Source organism: Leptosomus discolor, chromosome 5 (assembly GCF_034619465.1).
Source record: "Leptosomus discolor isolate bLepDis1 chromosome 5, bLepDis1.hap2, whole genome shotgun sequence".
NCBI lineage: Eukaryota > Metazoa > Chordata > Aves > Leptosomiformes > Leptosomidae > Leptosomus > Leptosomus discolor.
Genome location: NC_141395.1, coordinates 37,910,907 through 37,927,111, shown reverse-complemented (window position 1 = coordinate 37,927,111; position 16,205 = coordinate 37,910,907). Strand labels below are relative to the sequence as shown.

Here is a 16,205-nt window from a genome sequence, read left to right as displayed (position 1 = left end):
CTTATGCTTACATAAATATCCAACACAGAATTTCCAGTGATCTAGATGATATATCACGATGAAGATTACAATTCATAAATTATATGACAAATTATTCTACCTTTTTTTTTTTTTTTACTGTAATGTATTTCTCCTCGGTCTACTTTCTTTTAAATTTAGTCTACTATGTTAAAAAACCCAAAAACACAAGAAGAAACACCACATGGAAAAAGCATGAGCAAAGTAATGACATAGCATCATGAATGACAAGAATGGGAAAGCAGAAATATGTTCCAAAACAGTGCTTTAGGGTCATACCTTGTGGGATTTAATAGTATGCCCATTCACCTTCAATAGGCTTTTAGTCTCTTCTCCATAACCACATAAAACCTGCTGATCCTTATGGAAGACACAGAAGCACTGGAAATATGAAGGCCCTCTGTAATGTTGCTGTTCTACTGTGTTATAAACTGTCCTACCCTGAAAAGGCCTTACATCAATTTCACTACGGAGATACAAATGCATATACACACATGCATGTACAACTACTCTAATATTTTTGCTAATGGTATGTGGCTTTCATTGCATACCAGAGATCCTTGTGGACATGGTGATACAAGTTCCTTCACTGTCACACTTTGCCTTATAAAATTTAATTACCTTCCCTTTACTTCAGCTAGTGATCAGGCAACAGCCCAACCCTCCCCACCAACATCTTTAGACAATTTGCTTGTTTCTCAAACTAACACACAAGGGTCTCTGTCCTTAAACCATTGCACCACTTTTATTATGGTATTTCTAATGCATGTGTATGTCAAAACCAAGCATATGTCATGCACATCTCTTCTCTCACAGATATGTAAAAGACATTTCAAGTTCTCTTCATTAATTACATTAATTCTGATGTTACTCACAGAAGGCTGAAGTATGAATAACGCTTCCAAAGTTCAAAAAGCCAATACTACTGTGTCATCTGAAGTTTGTATAGACATAAGATGTGCCACACATACTGAATAAGGCTTTTGGTCCTCACAGGGCCAAGACTAAATCTGTGCCATTAAATCAAGAGTATGGGCACTCTAGGCAGAATCAAACTCAGTGGCATAAATCAGCATTAGCAAGATGAAAAAAAAATATTTCCTACAAGAAAATATGAAGGACATCTCACAGGAGCACTCTAGAAAGAGCTATGGCGGTGTATAAAGATCTCACTGCCCCTCAGTTGTTTGTTCCCAGTAAGAGATGGGAGAAAATATGCTGGAAGCATTTCACACCTACTCCAGCACAAAGTAGTGTATGAAGAAAACAATGCGGTTCCTTCCATAATGGGGGTATTCACCGTCAGCTACCAACCTCCAACAAGCTGCTGGGCTGATGCATTCTCCTTCTAAAGGAATGATATTTTCACCTAGAAGCTAGTTGAAAACCACCACCAGTGTTTCTGCAGCGATGACCAGTTTACACTGGCAAGATATGCTCATACTTTACTAGTATAACTTGCCTCAACAGTGCCTTACATGCATTACACTGCAGGTTTGGGACAAACGATGGTGAAATACATACAATGCAGTCTCAAAGTGTAATGTCAGAAAACAAAAAAACATAATGCCAGAGAATGTAACATACCGTAAAGCTACAGAAATCATGGTCAAAAAGAAAATCTACTCCTTTTTGTGTGTTTTTGGGAGTCAGGTTGGGTTTTCTTGAAAAAGCAGTTACAGAACTTCAAGGTTGTCTCCCTGACAACAAGGATGAGCTCTGAGCTGAGGACATGAGCATGTGAATCACTGCATGACATTTTAAAACAGACTATATCATGACCTTGTATTATTCATAAAAGGCACTTTTCAAACATTGCTGATTTTGAAAATACATTGCAATTAAATATACTTATAAGGAAAGGAAAAGTAGTGTTGTTATTATTATGTTGTGTGCTAAGAAAAAAGGACAGCATCCCTAACAAATGGTATGCAGACACTGGACATGCAAACACAGAAGAAAAGAGATAATTATAACAAGGTTTGTGCAAGGTTTTCCGTTTCTGTGCTGATCTTTGCTAAAACTGTCAAATGGTTACAAATTGGAAAAAAAAAAACACAACAAAAAAACTGATGGAACACCCATTGTTATATCAGGCAATGAAAGATTTACACACCTAATTTTGAACTGAATAAGTGCTTTGAAGCAAGCATTAATTTCTCAAGTGTATTGATTCAATTTGATTTTAAAAGCCCAAACGTTGTATTCGCACAATTTATTTGGATAGTCTTGATTTTTTAAAAAATTGACTTTACTAGAGTTTTTCCTAAATCAAAACAAAAGAAAGAAGGAAGGGAAAGAAAACAGTTATAAAGACTAAAAAGTTGGAGAAGGCTAGAATGGATACAAAAACTATGGAGAAAGCAGGAAAAAAGGGAAAGGGGTAAAATACAGAATGAAAGATATTTAAAAAAAAAAAAAGATAAAAAGAAAGAAAAAAGCAGACGAGAACCCTGATTTCTAACCATCTTTTTCTTCTGTGTGATGAAGCTTGGATGGGTGTCTTCGGCAGGTGCGCCATTTACCAAGACGCTTGAAGAAATTCTCCTCTTCATCTCGCCCGTTGTCCAGGCCACCTCCTGGCCCCACTCCTTCTGACAGCTTCACTGCGCTGGTAAATTTCACCTGTGCAAAGACAGAGGGCTGGGTCAGGCTGCACTGTACCACTATCTCTTGGTGTTCCTTGCTTAGACATAAAGCATCTACAGAGGGGCTGTAACATAGTGGATCACCATAGCAACACAAGTGGGTCTGCACAGATTTACATATGCTGAAGCACTTCATCTTTTAAGCTTTCTGGTTAAAGGATTTGTTTTTCGCAAGAGGCTGTAAAGGCACAAAGAAGGAAGGAGAAGTGTGACCAACAATTAAACCTGAAGTGTGTTGACAGAGCCTGCATTTCTCTCTCAGTGAACCAAGGCACAGTCAAATACAGTGTAGGTTTAACCTAGACCTCACCATGAGCTGCAAAACTCCAGTACCCATAGAATTCCCATGGCACTCTACAACTTCTCCGACCGAGTCTTATTGGCTGCAATGTCCATGTTGAGTAGAATGTTTCATTGGACAGCTAAAACCAGCCAGATCCTGTCCTTCCAAGCGCTCTGCAATCCAGCGTGACACATTTACCTTGGAACTCTGCCTGATGAAAGACAGACGGTCGACAGAGCTGATATCTAGGAGATCTTCCACCCCATCAGCCAGGCCAGAGAGGGAGGAACGCTTCAGCCAGTTCCCTGTTGCAGAATAAGCCACTCAGGACAATTCTGAAAATGCTTCCAAGCAGAATCTGTTTATTAGCAATTGCAGCATATTTCTCCAAAGTGGCCATGCTAGGGTATGGGAACATGGAGAAAAGGGGAAGGCAACCTTTTCATGTTACATCTATTAACTACCATGCAAGGCCAGGTCTTCAGACTTATAAAGGATACATTCTTTGTCTATCAAATGCTATTTGGAATATTTCTCTTCTACAGAAAGGAACAATGCCTGTGAGATCAAGGTACTAGCCTACTACTTCAGAGACACAGATTCAGTGTTCTATTTTGCCACAGATATCCTCTGTTACCTTTGGCAAATTGCTTCCATTTCCCCTTGCCTCAGTTCCCCATCTGCAAAATGGAGACAGCAGCATTTCCCAGCTTCCCTTGGGAAAATATACAATATACTTGGACAATAAGGAACTGTGTTGCAATGTTTCTTAAGACAGATGTATGTATTTGTGTTTCTCTGCACATGCAACATGTATATAGAATAGGAAGAGACATACATTTACCTATGGGGAGTTTGAGTTTCTTTCGAAGGGAGATTCTTCGGGAACGGGAGCGGGAGCGTCTGTCTGTGGTGGTCCCAGAGTGGGCAGTGGTGCACTCGGATGTGTCCTGCTCAGATTGACTACTGGTGTCACTTGCTGCACTCTGTGACTTGAACATCTTTCGCCAGAAGTCCTTGCGTCCCAGAACGGCCCCTTGGATTTGCTCATCACTGGAAGAAAAGGGATGCAGAGCATGAACTGCATATCAGTGAAGTTTGGATGCTCAGAGGAATGAGGCCTCCTTCCTGCAGCCCTCTCCTAACCTTTCTATTCTTTAAGGTTGTTTCATTTTGAATTGCAAACATATCCTTCTCAGTGGCACATAATCAAGTTTGATCACACGCTCAATATTGTTCAAGGCACAAAATAACCATCTTTTCTACCCTGAGGAGTTTGTCCGCTGAAGTGGTCATTCCCTTTTTTCCTACATGTGAAAAATGAATAATCTTCTCTAGGTCAAAAGACTCATATTGATAAGACTACACTGGTCCGTTCTACAAGCATGTGCACTGGAGAGCTTTTGGACATCACGACAGCCTTTTGTGAACCTGCTGGCTTCGCAGTTCTCATTAATGTATTAGAATAGGGACAGCATATTTTGCTATACTCTTGAGATCTCCCATGGCTGTGGCAGGGCTCAGAGCAGAACAGCTTGCTGAAGTTGTGCAGAGCAGTAAAGAGCTTTGTGTTATCCTTACAGTCTCAGCCACAGTAAGACTTTGCAGGGTTAGCTAATACAGAATATATTATAAAGAGTTCTGGGCCCTTGTGCAAGCGATGTTTTCGTACAGTGCATCTCAAACAAGATAGACAGGCATTCAGAGGCACAGAGAAGTTAAATGACTTGTCCAAAGTTACTTAGGGACCAGTGGCCATTTACAACATTTTCTAAAATTCTTAAGAGTATTGATTAAATTTACTTCAATATTAAACGGCAGAATTCTTTGGACAACAGAGAATTCAAGCATGTCACGCCTAACAGCAGGTTGATTTGCTCATTAAGAAAACAGGTAGAGCACCTGTGCTGATAAGGAAAATGCTACAGTCTTCTGAGACTACATGTCCAGGATAGGTCAGGAATGGGCTGGCTCTTGGGAAGCAGTAAGGGATTAATGATCCTTAGCCACAACTTGGAAGTTGAAAATTAATAGAATCATCACCCAGAAGTACAAAGCATGGAGAACAGCTGCGATGACATCTCTGAGGAATTAACACACTATTCACTATGGTAGTGTGCAATATCGACAAATCTACTGCACTGTCATTTGAAAATCTCTGGCGGTTCCCCATCAAAATCATGGTGGGTCCGATTGGCACCATTGAAATAGGCATTACCTGGATGTTATCAGCAGCTCCTGAACAGACAGTATGTTTGTTGTACCGTCCAAAGGGATAAGTCCTTGCTGTCCTGCCCATTTATACTAATCCCAGAAGGATGCTGCTGGCAGTAACACATGAAACAATTCGGTGTTTACTTACTGTTCTGGAGTTTGCATTGGGCGGCTTGACACGTAACTACGGCATTCATCAGGGGGAGCTGGTGCCTGGCCTTTGTCAATGATGACGCTTCCCACCTCAGATCTATACAGACAAAAAAAATCACCAGCTAAAGCAAATGGATGGCCCATCTCATGGTCATCACATAGCTACACGACATGGAAACCAGCGCTGCTGACAGCAAAGGAGCTTTAGAGATGTACCCTCTCTTTAGCAACTTACTGTCTCTCTCTATATAGCATTCATGAAAAAGGCATCAGCTCTTAGAAGCAAACCCAAGGGTTTTAGGAGGTTTTCAACTTTCTTAATCCCTCTTCCCAACATTTTAGTATGACAAGCCTCAGAGAAAATTTCTTTTTGCTAAAGACGTATGTCAGGGTTAGATTTCTTCTGGGACTTATTTTGCATACCAGTGTTTACATGTCAGATAAACAACATTAAGGTTGTGACGCACATTAAAAGCTATGTCCACACAATGTTTTGGGACTGACACTATGCTTCTTACTTCTCTTAACCTTTCCTTCTCCCAGTGTTTCCATTGCACTGTTCTCTTAGGCCTCTTGTATGGGAGAGTTAACCCTTTTTGCTGCAAGTCTATTACTGTCTCAGGTCATTAAATTATGAGACTGCCACCACTGCACAATTCTGTACATCAGAAGCTGATATATGGTATCAAGATAAAACACACATGTCCTTGGATTTTCTACATTTGTATTCTGTGCATGTAGTCATGCAGCCATATGCAAGTCAGTCATTTGCCTTCTCCTTCCTAGATACCCACCTTTTGCTCCCAGAAGGTTTCGGCTCTTGCTCTGTTTCCTCTGTTTTTTTTCCTGGTGTTAACTTTTCAGCACTGTCTAAGAGGGCACTGAGTGCCACTCTCCGAAATACATTCCCATGAGCCTCCTTGATAAACTGGACCAGCTGTCGGATATCGCAGTACAAGCCCTGAGTAGCAAGACATCACGAAAAAGAAAGAATTCAGTCCGCAGTTTGTGAAAAAGCAGTGAGAATCAATAGTTTCTAAGGTACTTCAGCAGGCCATTACTTCCTCCAGCTGTTGTCTGATATACTCTCCATGTACATGGTTTGTGTTTCCTAGCTGGCATCAAAAGTTGGAAACGCCATTTAGTGCACTCAGAAGCAGACAACGAGCATTATTGTTATGGAACATGCTCTACAATAGACTACAGTAGATGTATCAGAGGCTAAAACAGCTGCAAGATGAGGGAGCTACAAAGCTGACTTAAAGCTTGTTTTATCCCATTCATCTAGTGCATAATCTTAAGAGGCCTGAAAAAGCTAAAGGGGTGGGGGGGCAAAGTAAAGTGCAAAAACTTGCATGTTTTGTTTTAAAAGCAGTGGGTGTCTTGGGATTTTTCTTGATTATTTTAGAGCTTTACATCATAGGAAGAGAGAGGAATGACTCACTCATTCCCCAACTCACTCCTACGCTCAAACCTCTTTTTAGTTCTGAACATTCATACACATCTGTGATGTGACAAATCACCTCTATATCTGAGGGCAAGGGGATGGAGGGAAGTTTCACAGCACCTGATTTCTGATTTGTGAACTTTCCTGAAAGATCTTTGATATTCTGAAAATTCCCAGCTAGGAACTGCACAGCCAGCTTTTAACAAAAAATCCCCAAACAAATAATTGGATCTGTATACTGAATAAGGCTGTCTTTCGTAAGATACGAAACACAAGATTGACTTTAAAGAGTGATGCAACAAGAGGAAATCCTCATGTATCTTCTGCATACTAATTTCTCCATACAGGCACAATTAATGGTGCTATGCTTAAAGTATAAATTTCCCCTTACATACTAGCTAAAATAGGGTCTAGAAAGACATACAATGTATAAGGAAAATTTACACTTTGTGATCCTAGTCTAGATCCAACAATGGTGCATATTTTTCTGCATCCCACCACTCAATCTGTGCTGAGAAACACTCCAAATGAGGAATATCCATAAGAACAAGAGGACTTGGGTGTAGGCAGACTACTCTGCTGGTTTAAGATCTTACTGTGTTTTTCTTCTCCCTCTCCCTTCCTCTCACAGAGGATTACTGGCCCTTTAGCGTGACTTCAGTGCCTCTGCAGCTCCGCTGTAAGGATGGAGCACAAGAGTGCTTCTTGGTTGCTTCCATGAAAAATCCTGATTTCTAGTAATAAACAAGGTAGTTTGTGATTAGCTGCTAGATTCTGCACCAGTTTGGAAGAAGAGAGCTCATGTCATCCATTCTACTGACTGCTCAGGGGAGACAGCACATCGGCAGCAACCAGCAGCACCTTACTTTCCTCCAGATGTTTGGTAAATTGAATGTTTGCCTAAACCTTGGGAAGACCTACCAAATTGCTAACAAATTCACATACTCTGCCACGAGTGCACCATATCCTTAACCAAATAAACTGGCTTTAACTTTGCTGAAAGTTGATTTATGCTGGCTGTTGTCTTGTTCATTAAGCCCTTGCTCCAGACTATGCTACTAATCCATTTGGAAAAAAGCCCCCTAGAAGCTGCTTGAATAGAGGAAAATGCAATTTAGTGTGCGCAACTTTTATCCTTGCTAAGTCCCCAGGTTCGAAGGCAGGCATGCAAGGAGGGCATCACATTCACATCGTTTCAACTGTGTCTGCATAGCTTGCTGTGCTCAACAGAGTTGGCTAAATGGAATTAGTTCTTCATTGTAAAACCTCACTGGTGACACCCAAGTGAAAAAGTAACTTTGTTAACATGAAATCAAGTGCTTACCAGGTTTTCCGGGCTGTGCAGCTCATGTGTAGTTGAAGCACAGCGAGTGATCAACGACTTGAACATGGCACTCACAATAATACCTTCAACACTCTGGGCTGTAGATTTGTTGTCCACTGTGGTAAAGTTATTCCCAAATCCAGCCTTGTCTGTGAAATACAAGTACAAGCAAGCCCCCTTGTTAGGAACAGTTTAAAAAAAAGATGGCTTAAAGACACATATAAAGGGATTTGGATACATGAGACAAGGGCAAGTCCCCACCTAATAGCCTATGCTCTGTTATTGCAATCCCATCCCACAAAAATGAAGCAGAAGGGAAGGGTAAAAAAAATGAGAAGGATGAAATCTTCCCAGAAATAGTTGTAGTATGGAAAAGGATTGAAAAGATCGGGACCACTCTGGCTTCCTTTTATCCACATCTCTCATTCAGAGACGTACAAAATAAAGCTTAAAATTTGAACAATACTTCCAGCTTTTCTATTTACTGTTCCAAAGGACAAGAGATGTTTGATTAAGCTGAAAAGTGACAACACCCACGAAAAGAAAATCTGAACTACAGGAATGCTGTTCTTGCAAGGTGCGCAAGGAGACCAAGCTCTCAGAAAGAGTCAAAAAAGGATTACCCATTTATATAAATAACAAGAAACATCCCAGTTTCATCAGGTGAGAGAAAAGACTTTCAAAAGCTACATAAGCTGCCATGCTTCAAAGCATAAGCGAGTCAATAACTGATGAATACTTAGGGAAACTTCCTGTGGGCATCTTCTTCACAAAAGCCTGCTATATAATATTTTTGAATGTTCATTCTGAAATGCCTTGGATCAAAGGTAGGCTAATACACTAGTCAGACTCCCCAGTGCTTCAGAGGAGCTATTTCTACTCTGTAAACAGTTATTGTTAACTGCTGTTTCATGCAGTGACCAAGCATAAATGTTTGGTCGTTCTAATAGCACCTGGAATAATTTTCCTAACTTAAAAAAAAAAAAAAACCAAAAAACCCACATACATACATAGACACACACACATACATGCTTGTAACTGAAGACATGTGCATCTGTGTGTTCATATTCTTGATTATACAATCTGTTCTTGCTATTTGCTGCCTCACCTGAGGCACCACAGAGGGTTTTAACACTCAAATATATCTCCATTCAGAAAAATCCCTGGGTTAAACAGGCCACTCCAGCTGGTGCCTGGTCATGTCATGAAGCAGAAAACTTCCTGCCTGAGGCATAGCTGAATGAATATATTTTCTTTGGAGAGCTATGAACAACAAATCAAAACAGACGCCTTCAATTTAGGGTGCACTGGGTGATACAAGAGCACTAGCTGAGATCACTGGGTGGTCATGTCAGAAGAGATCCAACTCCTCTGACCTAAACTGGCTGAGGATAAGCTCTGTATATTCTGAGGACAGTAATTCATTTTTTTTTTTCTTTTTTAAAGGGAAATAAAATGGTGTGGCTTCTTTCTGATTGTACAGTTTAGGAATATTTAAGTCAGAATTTCTGATGGGAGCTATACTTACTGTCAGTGACTGGCTCCATGCAGAATCCCAGTAAAGCATGCAGGAAATCCACCACGTTATTGAGAGAATCCCTGTTCACATAATCCCTCATGGTCTGCCGGAACTGCATCTTATCTAGTTTGTACAGCTTTGTGAGGCAGTTCTGAGCCTGCAATGATATCCATCAAATCACATCACATCAAAGTACATGTCTGAGTTTTGCCAATAGGAGCAGGGTGTTTTTTTTTGCTCTTGCTTAACTAGTGCTCTGCTGTGCTGTCTAAAGTAACCTCCCCGATGAGCCAGAAGGCTCAGGTCCTGTGACAGAAGACAGGTTCACCTCTGAAGCCAACAATAAATTCAGCAGAAGGAGACAGTGCACCAGTATGGGTGCCACTGTTTGGAGGTGGTGGTGAATTCACTGCCAGCCATGTCACAAGGCCTCTCCTCCTCTCCCCAACCCCAAGGTAAAATCTCACTGAATATGAATGAAGTAGGAACGTACACCTCAGTCAAGGATTATTGCCTTGGTGAAACAGGTTTTTAGCCTCAGGCATCTGATTTTCAGCCTCTGGCTCAGACCCAAGCCATTTGATGCTCCGGTACCCAGTGACAAATTTGTATAATGCAAAACAATAGCTTTTCATTTAAACTTCTTATCACAAAAGTACCCATTCTACTGACTGGGACCCTATGCAGGCTAGAGTCAGAGAATCTGAAATATCAGCTCTATGAGAAATGTGAACTCACCTGCTACCTACAAAAGGGTGCTTAACTTTCCAGTAAACCCAGACAAGTGATTGTCCATGCAGTCAACACAAATGGTGCATGCAAAGCAGTTTGGGCAGACAAATGCACAGAAAATGCAGCAGACTTAGACATGTAGGAAAACCTCTTCCCATAAAGGTCTCAATTAATGAGTCTGATAAGAACCTTGGTTCCAAAAGACCTATCCATTTACGCTTAATGTTATGCATAGGCCTTTTGCTGGCTCAACTCCAACACACCATAAAAACCTAACTGACATTGTGATGAATATGGTATATGTTCAACCAGCGCCTCATGCAGAACCTTTCTACTGTTACCACTGGGACTCCCTTATCCTATCTTGTCCCATAGTGTCCAGAACTAATGTTACTGCTGCAATCTCCTCAGTACCTGGGAGTCCAGCTAATAGAAGAACACTGCATGATACAGAGGCAGCCAATCCACCTATGAGCCATCTAGCTCAGATCCCAGAACCATGGAGAAGCATCTGGCTCCCACCCACACTGTGGATGGGCACAGTGTAAAGTCTCATTACAGTCATCAAAAATGCTCCCTGCTGCAAGCACGGTGGGCAAGGAGGAGGCACGTGCTGCAGAAAGCCTTTGAAAGGCTCCCGTTTGACATGGCATTGGACTGATCTCAGGGAGTCAAACTCTTCTGGATGAAGTCAGATGTCTGGGCTACATTCTGGGCACTTTACAGTGCTTCAACTTGAGCAGAACAAAAAATGTAAGGAATCGACAGCGACCATCGACCCTGCCCTTCAGTAGGGCATCAGTCTTCTACTTCCTTGCAGCACACTAACATGCCTGCAAGCACAATGCACTCCAACTACCAGGAGCTGATGGAGCAGCCCAACAGCATCCAGTCATAATCACCATTATGAATGGCAGACACCTTAGACTTCTGGATTCCGATATGGAACCCAAGATAGCTGCACCTCTTGTAAATAATGTACTCTGTTGGGGTACCGTCAATGTGAAAAATTACTTACACCAGCTCACACAGGGGATTTGCTCCCATGTATTTGTCCCTTCCCAGACAACCCATCCATTGGAGTGGTCAGAAGCACCCTGGGCCTCAACTGTGCTCTTAGCAAACCCCAGGAGCTGGAAGGTAACATGATAGCTGAAAATCCACTACGGCTGGGCTGCAACACAGCCTGTGAGCTGGGACAAAGAGCAATACATTTACTGCCAATACAGAGAAAGCTACAGAGAGGGCAGACAGCAATCTCAGCAGCTGATGTCAAAAGTACAAGGAGGACGCTTTAATGAGCTTTAATTCTCTTACATTCTCCCGGAATACCTGGTGTCTCAGGCGATCTCCAGAGAGCCCTCGATGTCCTTCTCCACAACCATAGGCACAACCCAGTGACTTCACAATTTTGATCAGCATTGTGAGTGCCAGCCTATGGGTGCTAACAGATGGGCCTTCATCCTGAGGATCACAGAGGGAAAGACAGTGTGAAACCATGGCACAACCACTGGCATTTTGTTAGCACTTTACTTTAACAAATTGCTGGCCATTTCTCCTCTCAGACACTCCATTACTGAATTGTTACTCTTGAAATGTTTACTCAAATTATTTTTCAAGTTTAGGGACCAGCCCCCTCCCTTTCAGCTCCCCTCAAAAAGTCATGCTATAAATGTGAAGTCCCCTACATGCTGCAATGAATACCATTCAGTGCTTAAAAAATTCTGCCTGAAAAACAGAGCACTGGTCTTGCTTAGGCAGAAAAACAAGCATCTTCTAAAACTGTCTTAGGTATTATGCTATGAATTGCAACTTTGGAGGTCAGCAACAGCATCTCTTGACCAACTCTCACAGCAATACTGAAAAATTTATGATTTCTGGTCATCAAAGAAACCAAACTGTGCTCACACACTGGATTCTGGTTTTCCTTACAAGTTATGAATAAAAAACCTGAAAAAAAAAATCATTGTGGTTGAGGGTTTCAGTCACTTTGACAAGATACTGAAAGTGTCCATGCGAGGCTCACAAACTCTGCTTTTGGCAGCTGCTTTGCTGGAGTAGTACAGTGCTTGAATTCCCAATCATGTTCCTTCAGTGGAACCCCAAGTGAGCACCAGAGCAAAACAAATTAATTTGTCATTGTGGTGCAAAAAAAAACCCCAAAATGGAAAGACAGTTGCAGAAACAAGCATAATCAACCTTAACAGATCCTACAGGACATTCAGGAATTGTGTAAAGAGAAACAAGACGAACCTTTTCTTGGTTTTTGTCATTCTTCTCATATGGCCCTCCTCCTCCTCCACCACCTCCATCATTTCCACCTCCACCTCCTCCACCACTTCCACCACCTCCTTCTCCTCCATCTCCAGCTCCACCAACTGGGGGAGGCCCAAATCCACAAGCTGAACCACCAGAAGCAGCCCCTTTGACCTGGAAGGATCCTTCACTTTGCCTCTTTTCAGGGGCCTCATTTTCTTTTTTCTCACTCTTCCTCCGAACCTTCTCTACACAGGGCACCACCCCAAGCTGAAGTAAGCACTCCACAATGTTCAGTGCCACATCACAAATCCGGGAACTGATGTCATGGTTCAGGACCAAGTAAACAGCCTTCAGGACCACCTGGGAAATTCAAACATCCTATTTAAAGTCAAATTTATTTTCTCTCATAGTACTATTTAGTGCCTGAAAATTCTAGTCACAGACCAGAGACCTGCTATAGCAGGCACAGTACAAGCTCAGAATGAAGTACACACAACCCTCAACCCCAAGAGCCTACAATCTAGGTGTAAGACAAGAAACCACAGGCTGGGCACAGTCAGGCAGAAAAAGAAACCATGAGATGACATCTGTAAGCCTGAGAACATTGCTCCAGTGCACCAGGAGCTGTCAAGTCATTAATTGGAACTCAGAAAAGGTGAGTTTTAAGGTGCCATTAGAAGAAAGGTGCTATTCAGTTTTATACTGTTTTATAGGGAACTTGGTGCATGCCCCAGGAACACAGCCATTACATAGTATCACTTAAGATTTGACGTGTGCATTCCACATGCACATGCGCTCCTTGTAAGGAGTAATGCAGGAGTTGCAGTATCTCAGAGGAGACTTTTATGACAGGCACAAATGTATCTGACTGACCTTTATGTACTGCTGAGAGAAGTCATATAAAGAGGTGGAGGAAAAGCCCATCAAAACCCTGATCTCAATGGTACAGCTATATTGACAGAAGAGGGACCTGGCTTTCCTCATTCCTTGCCAATTACCGAGAGATCCAGCATGCCGTTCTTGTGGACAAAGTTGTTTGTTCCATCAATGTGATCTGTATCCTCCAAGCAACTGTAATTGATGCATGAGTCTGTCAGGCTCCGTGGGAGGTTGGCACATGCAAGCGGCTCATGGGGCATCTCAGGGATGGGCACCTGGTTGCAAAGCTTCCTCATGTGCTCACTGAAGAAATCGGCATAGCCCACATTGAATGAGGCCAGGGTAGTGTTGAAGGTTGCTACAGTGATGGTGGAGATCTGGGACCGCACTGCAGGGAGGAGAATGGCTACTTGTAAATTTCCATCTCTTGAGTTATGAAGTAGAAAACGGAGGCTGTGCTTGTTTACAAGAAGAGAGCAGCTCTTAATGCAGCTTGTAATGCCAAAAGACAAGACAGGTTCCTAATTCCTGTCATGGGTACAGGTATGAAAGCAGAGATTCATTTCTTCCTTTAAGTCAGTGTAAATTAGAACAACCCCAAATTTGCTCTAGCAGTACAGTCCCATGGCAGCTTAAGTTGGTCTCAGTCAACTGGGCAGCTAAGTAGATCAGGAAGCTCAGCCAGCCTAAAACTAATCCAAAAAGGGGATCAGATTTTGGCTAGCTTTGCTCCCAATATCAGTCCAGTGCCTGGTCTAAAAGCAGCAGTGCCCCTGCAAGGGAAAGAGGAAGGACTCTGAAGCTAGACACAGGAGTGAAGGTAAGGTAACAGTAGCACCTATTTGGAACAGCTAAGTCACACCAGTTTGAACTATTTCATCACATCAGTTGAAAAAAATGGAGCAGTGTTCTTAACAGTAACTGTGACAGTCTAAACCATCTCCAAAATGCAAAGCTGACTGATGAGAAAGGCAATGTGGTGTCTAAGTTTACAGTGCTCAGAGAAGGGACCTCATAGCCAAGCTTAACTTTAAATTAGTTAGCTTAGGCAGTGATGTCATTTTGGCTACACAGGCAAATTTTTACCAAGAATGCACCATGGGTTTACAACTCACACTGTTGTAAACCCATGGCCACGATGTTAGTAGTGTAGAATGACTCTATGTGTCCCACAGTGTTGATTGGACCACCTTCTGCCAGACAGTACAGTAACAGGGCTATGGAATAACAAAGAACCTCTACCTAAGTCTATTTAATGTGTTCTATTGAATAAAATAACGTACATCTAATAAGAATCTTCAAGCAATGGACTGGTTATATTATGCAAATAACAACTTGCCAGAGTGGTGACTACATATCCTCATAACCGGTATAACCCTGCCAGCACTGAACCAGCACTACTTATTAGGAGAAATGTTCTAAGGCCCATAGCAGTGCCTTGAACTAGGCTACAATTTGGTCAATGATCAGGACAGAAATTTGCTGCCTGTAATCAGAGGATTACTTGCTGGCAAGTGTGACCTTTTAATGGCATTCACAGAAATTTGCATGGTAAAGATAACAATTAAGATGGATTAAGTAATTTTGTTCCTGAGCTACCAAGCTTGACGATTATTCAAGGGTAGATTTTTTTTGTTTCACAAAGGTTTTGTTTAGTTTGTTTTGAAATAGGTAACAAAAATCCATATTCAAATCCTAAATAAAGTAACTTTTCCTGTGTTGAATCTTTATTTCATTATCAGTGATAGGGCTGACTGCTGGATGGGACACACAGAGGCAGGGAAAGAGGACTAAAGACTCTTCACTTACATCCATGCATGCCTGCAGCATGTGCCCATGTGCCTGTGATACCCTGCGAGCAGCTACCTAGGCCATAACTAATTCTTCCTCTCTGCTTTTCAGTGTGTAAGCCAGAAGAAATGGGTTCATTAGCAAATGTCTCCCGGCCAGGAAAAGCAGACAACAGATGGGAAATTATGAATGACTAGTATTCTTGGATATAGTTGGTCACAGAAAACAAAATAAATATGTAATATTTATACTTATTCTCTAACTACAGAATGGTTCATTCAAAGTCATAGACTACCACTAAAGAGTATGATTTGTGCTATTATTCATATAGCTGTTGCACAATTGTACCTGCGGTACAACTAGAAAAACAAGCATATTTTAGAAAATATTTGGCTAGGAAGCTGCTGTAGTGAGTGGGGTTACTGTCCTATTGAATGAATGCAGGCGGGGAAGACAGACTCTGTAAAATTAATCCAGAAGAGCTTTTCCCAGGAGACACAGAGCAGAGATGAAGGAGATTAGAGCTGACAAAAATCCACACTCTTTCAGACTATTCAGATTTGTTGTGCTAAAAAAGCACTGACCTTTGAAATCTCTGAGGCCACAGCACGTATCATATGAGTGCATGTGTAGCCTCCTAGGTATGCTGCCCGGCAGCTTGTGCAGAGACAGACTGTGCCCTGCTCCACGGGGTGTATGATATCATGTTCCCTCATCAAGGTTTAAGGTTGCATTTGCCACAAGTGAGGTCCAATCTTTATGACCAGGTTTTGCCAGTAGCTCTATGCATGAGGGAGAAAACGAAATCACTGTGTTTAGGCAGTAGGAGCAGTGTCAGCAAAGTGCTCTGGTGCAGACAGCTCTACTGACAGAAGAGACCTTTCCGCTGCTTGGCTAACATTGTTTGACAAAGGTGGTGTTGCCCTGCTGACAGAAAG

General features: G+C 42.0%; 1 protein-coding gene across 5 annotated transcripts in view; it reads right to left on the bottom strand.

Moving 5' to 3' along the window:
• Positions 1–16,205, bottom strand: part of UNC80 (unc-80 subunit of NALCN channel complex) — a 132,173-nt gene that overhangs the window by 89,260 nt on the left and 26,708 nt on the right. For 2 of the 5 annotated variants that reach the window (XM_086465166.1, XM_086465167.1), the window contains exons 12-21: positions 13,596–13,864; positions 12,592–12,957; positions 11,656–11,802; positions 9,616–9,763; positions 8,088–8,236; positions 6,111–6,277; positions 5,312–5,413; positions 3,788–4,002; positions 3,148–3,254; positions 2,484–2,643 (exon numbers count right to left, since the gene is read on the bottom strand). In XM_086465166.1, coding sequence (XP_086321292.1) covers positions 2,484–2,643; positions 3,148–3,254; positions 3,788–4,002; positions 5,312–5,413; positions 6,111–6,277; positions 8,088–8,236; positions 9,616–9,763; positions 11,656–11,802; positions 12,592–12,957; positions 13,596–13,864 — 1,830 coding nt within the window. The remainder of the gene's footprint in view (positions 1–2,483; positions 2,644–3,147; positions 3,255–3,787; positions 4,003–5,311; positions 5,414–6,110; positions 6,278–8,087; positions 8,237–9,615; positions 9,764–11,655; positions 11,803–12,591; positions 12,958–13,595; positions 13,865–16,205) is intronic. The other 3 variants (XM_086465169.1, XM_086465168.1, XM_086465170.1) reach the window with 3 other exon arrangements.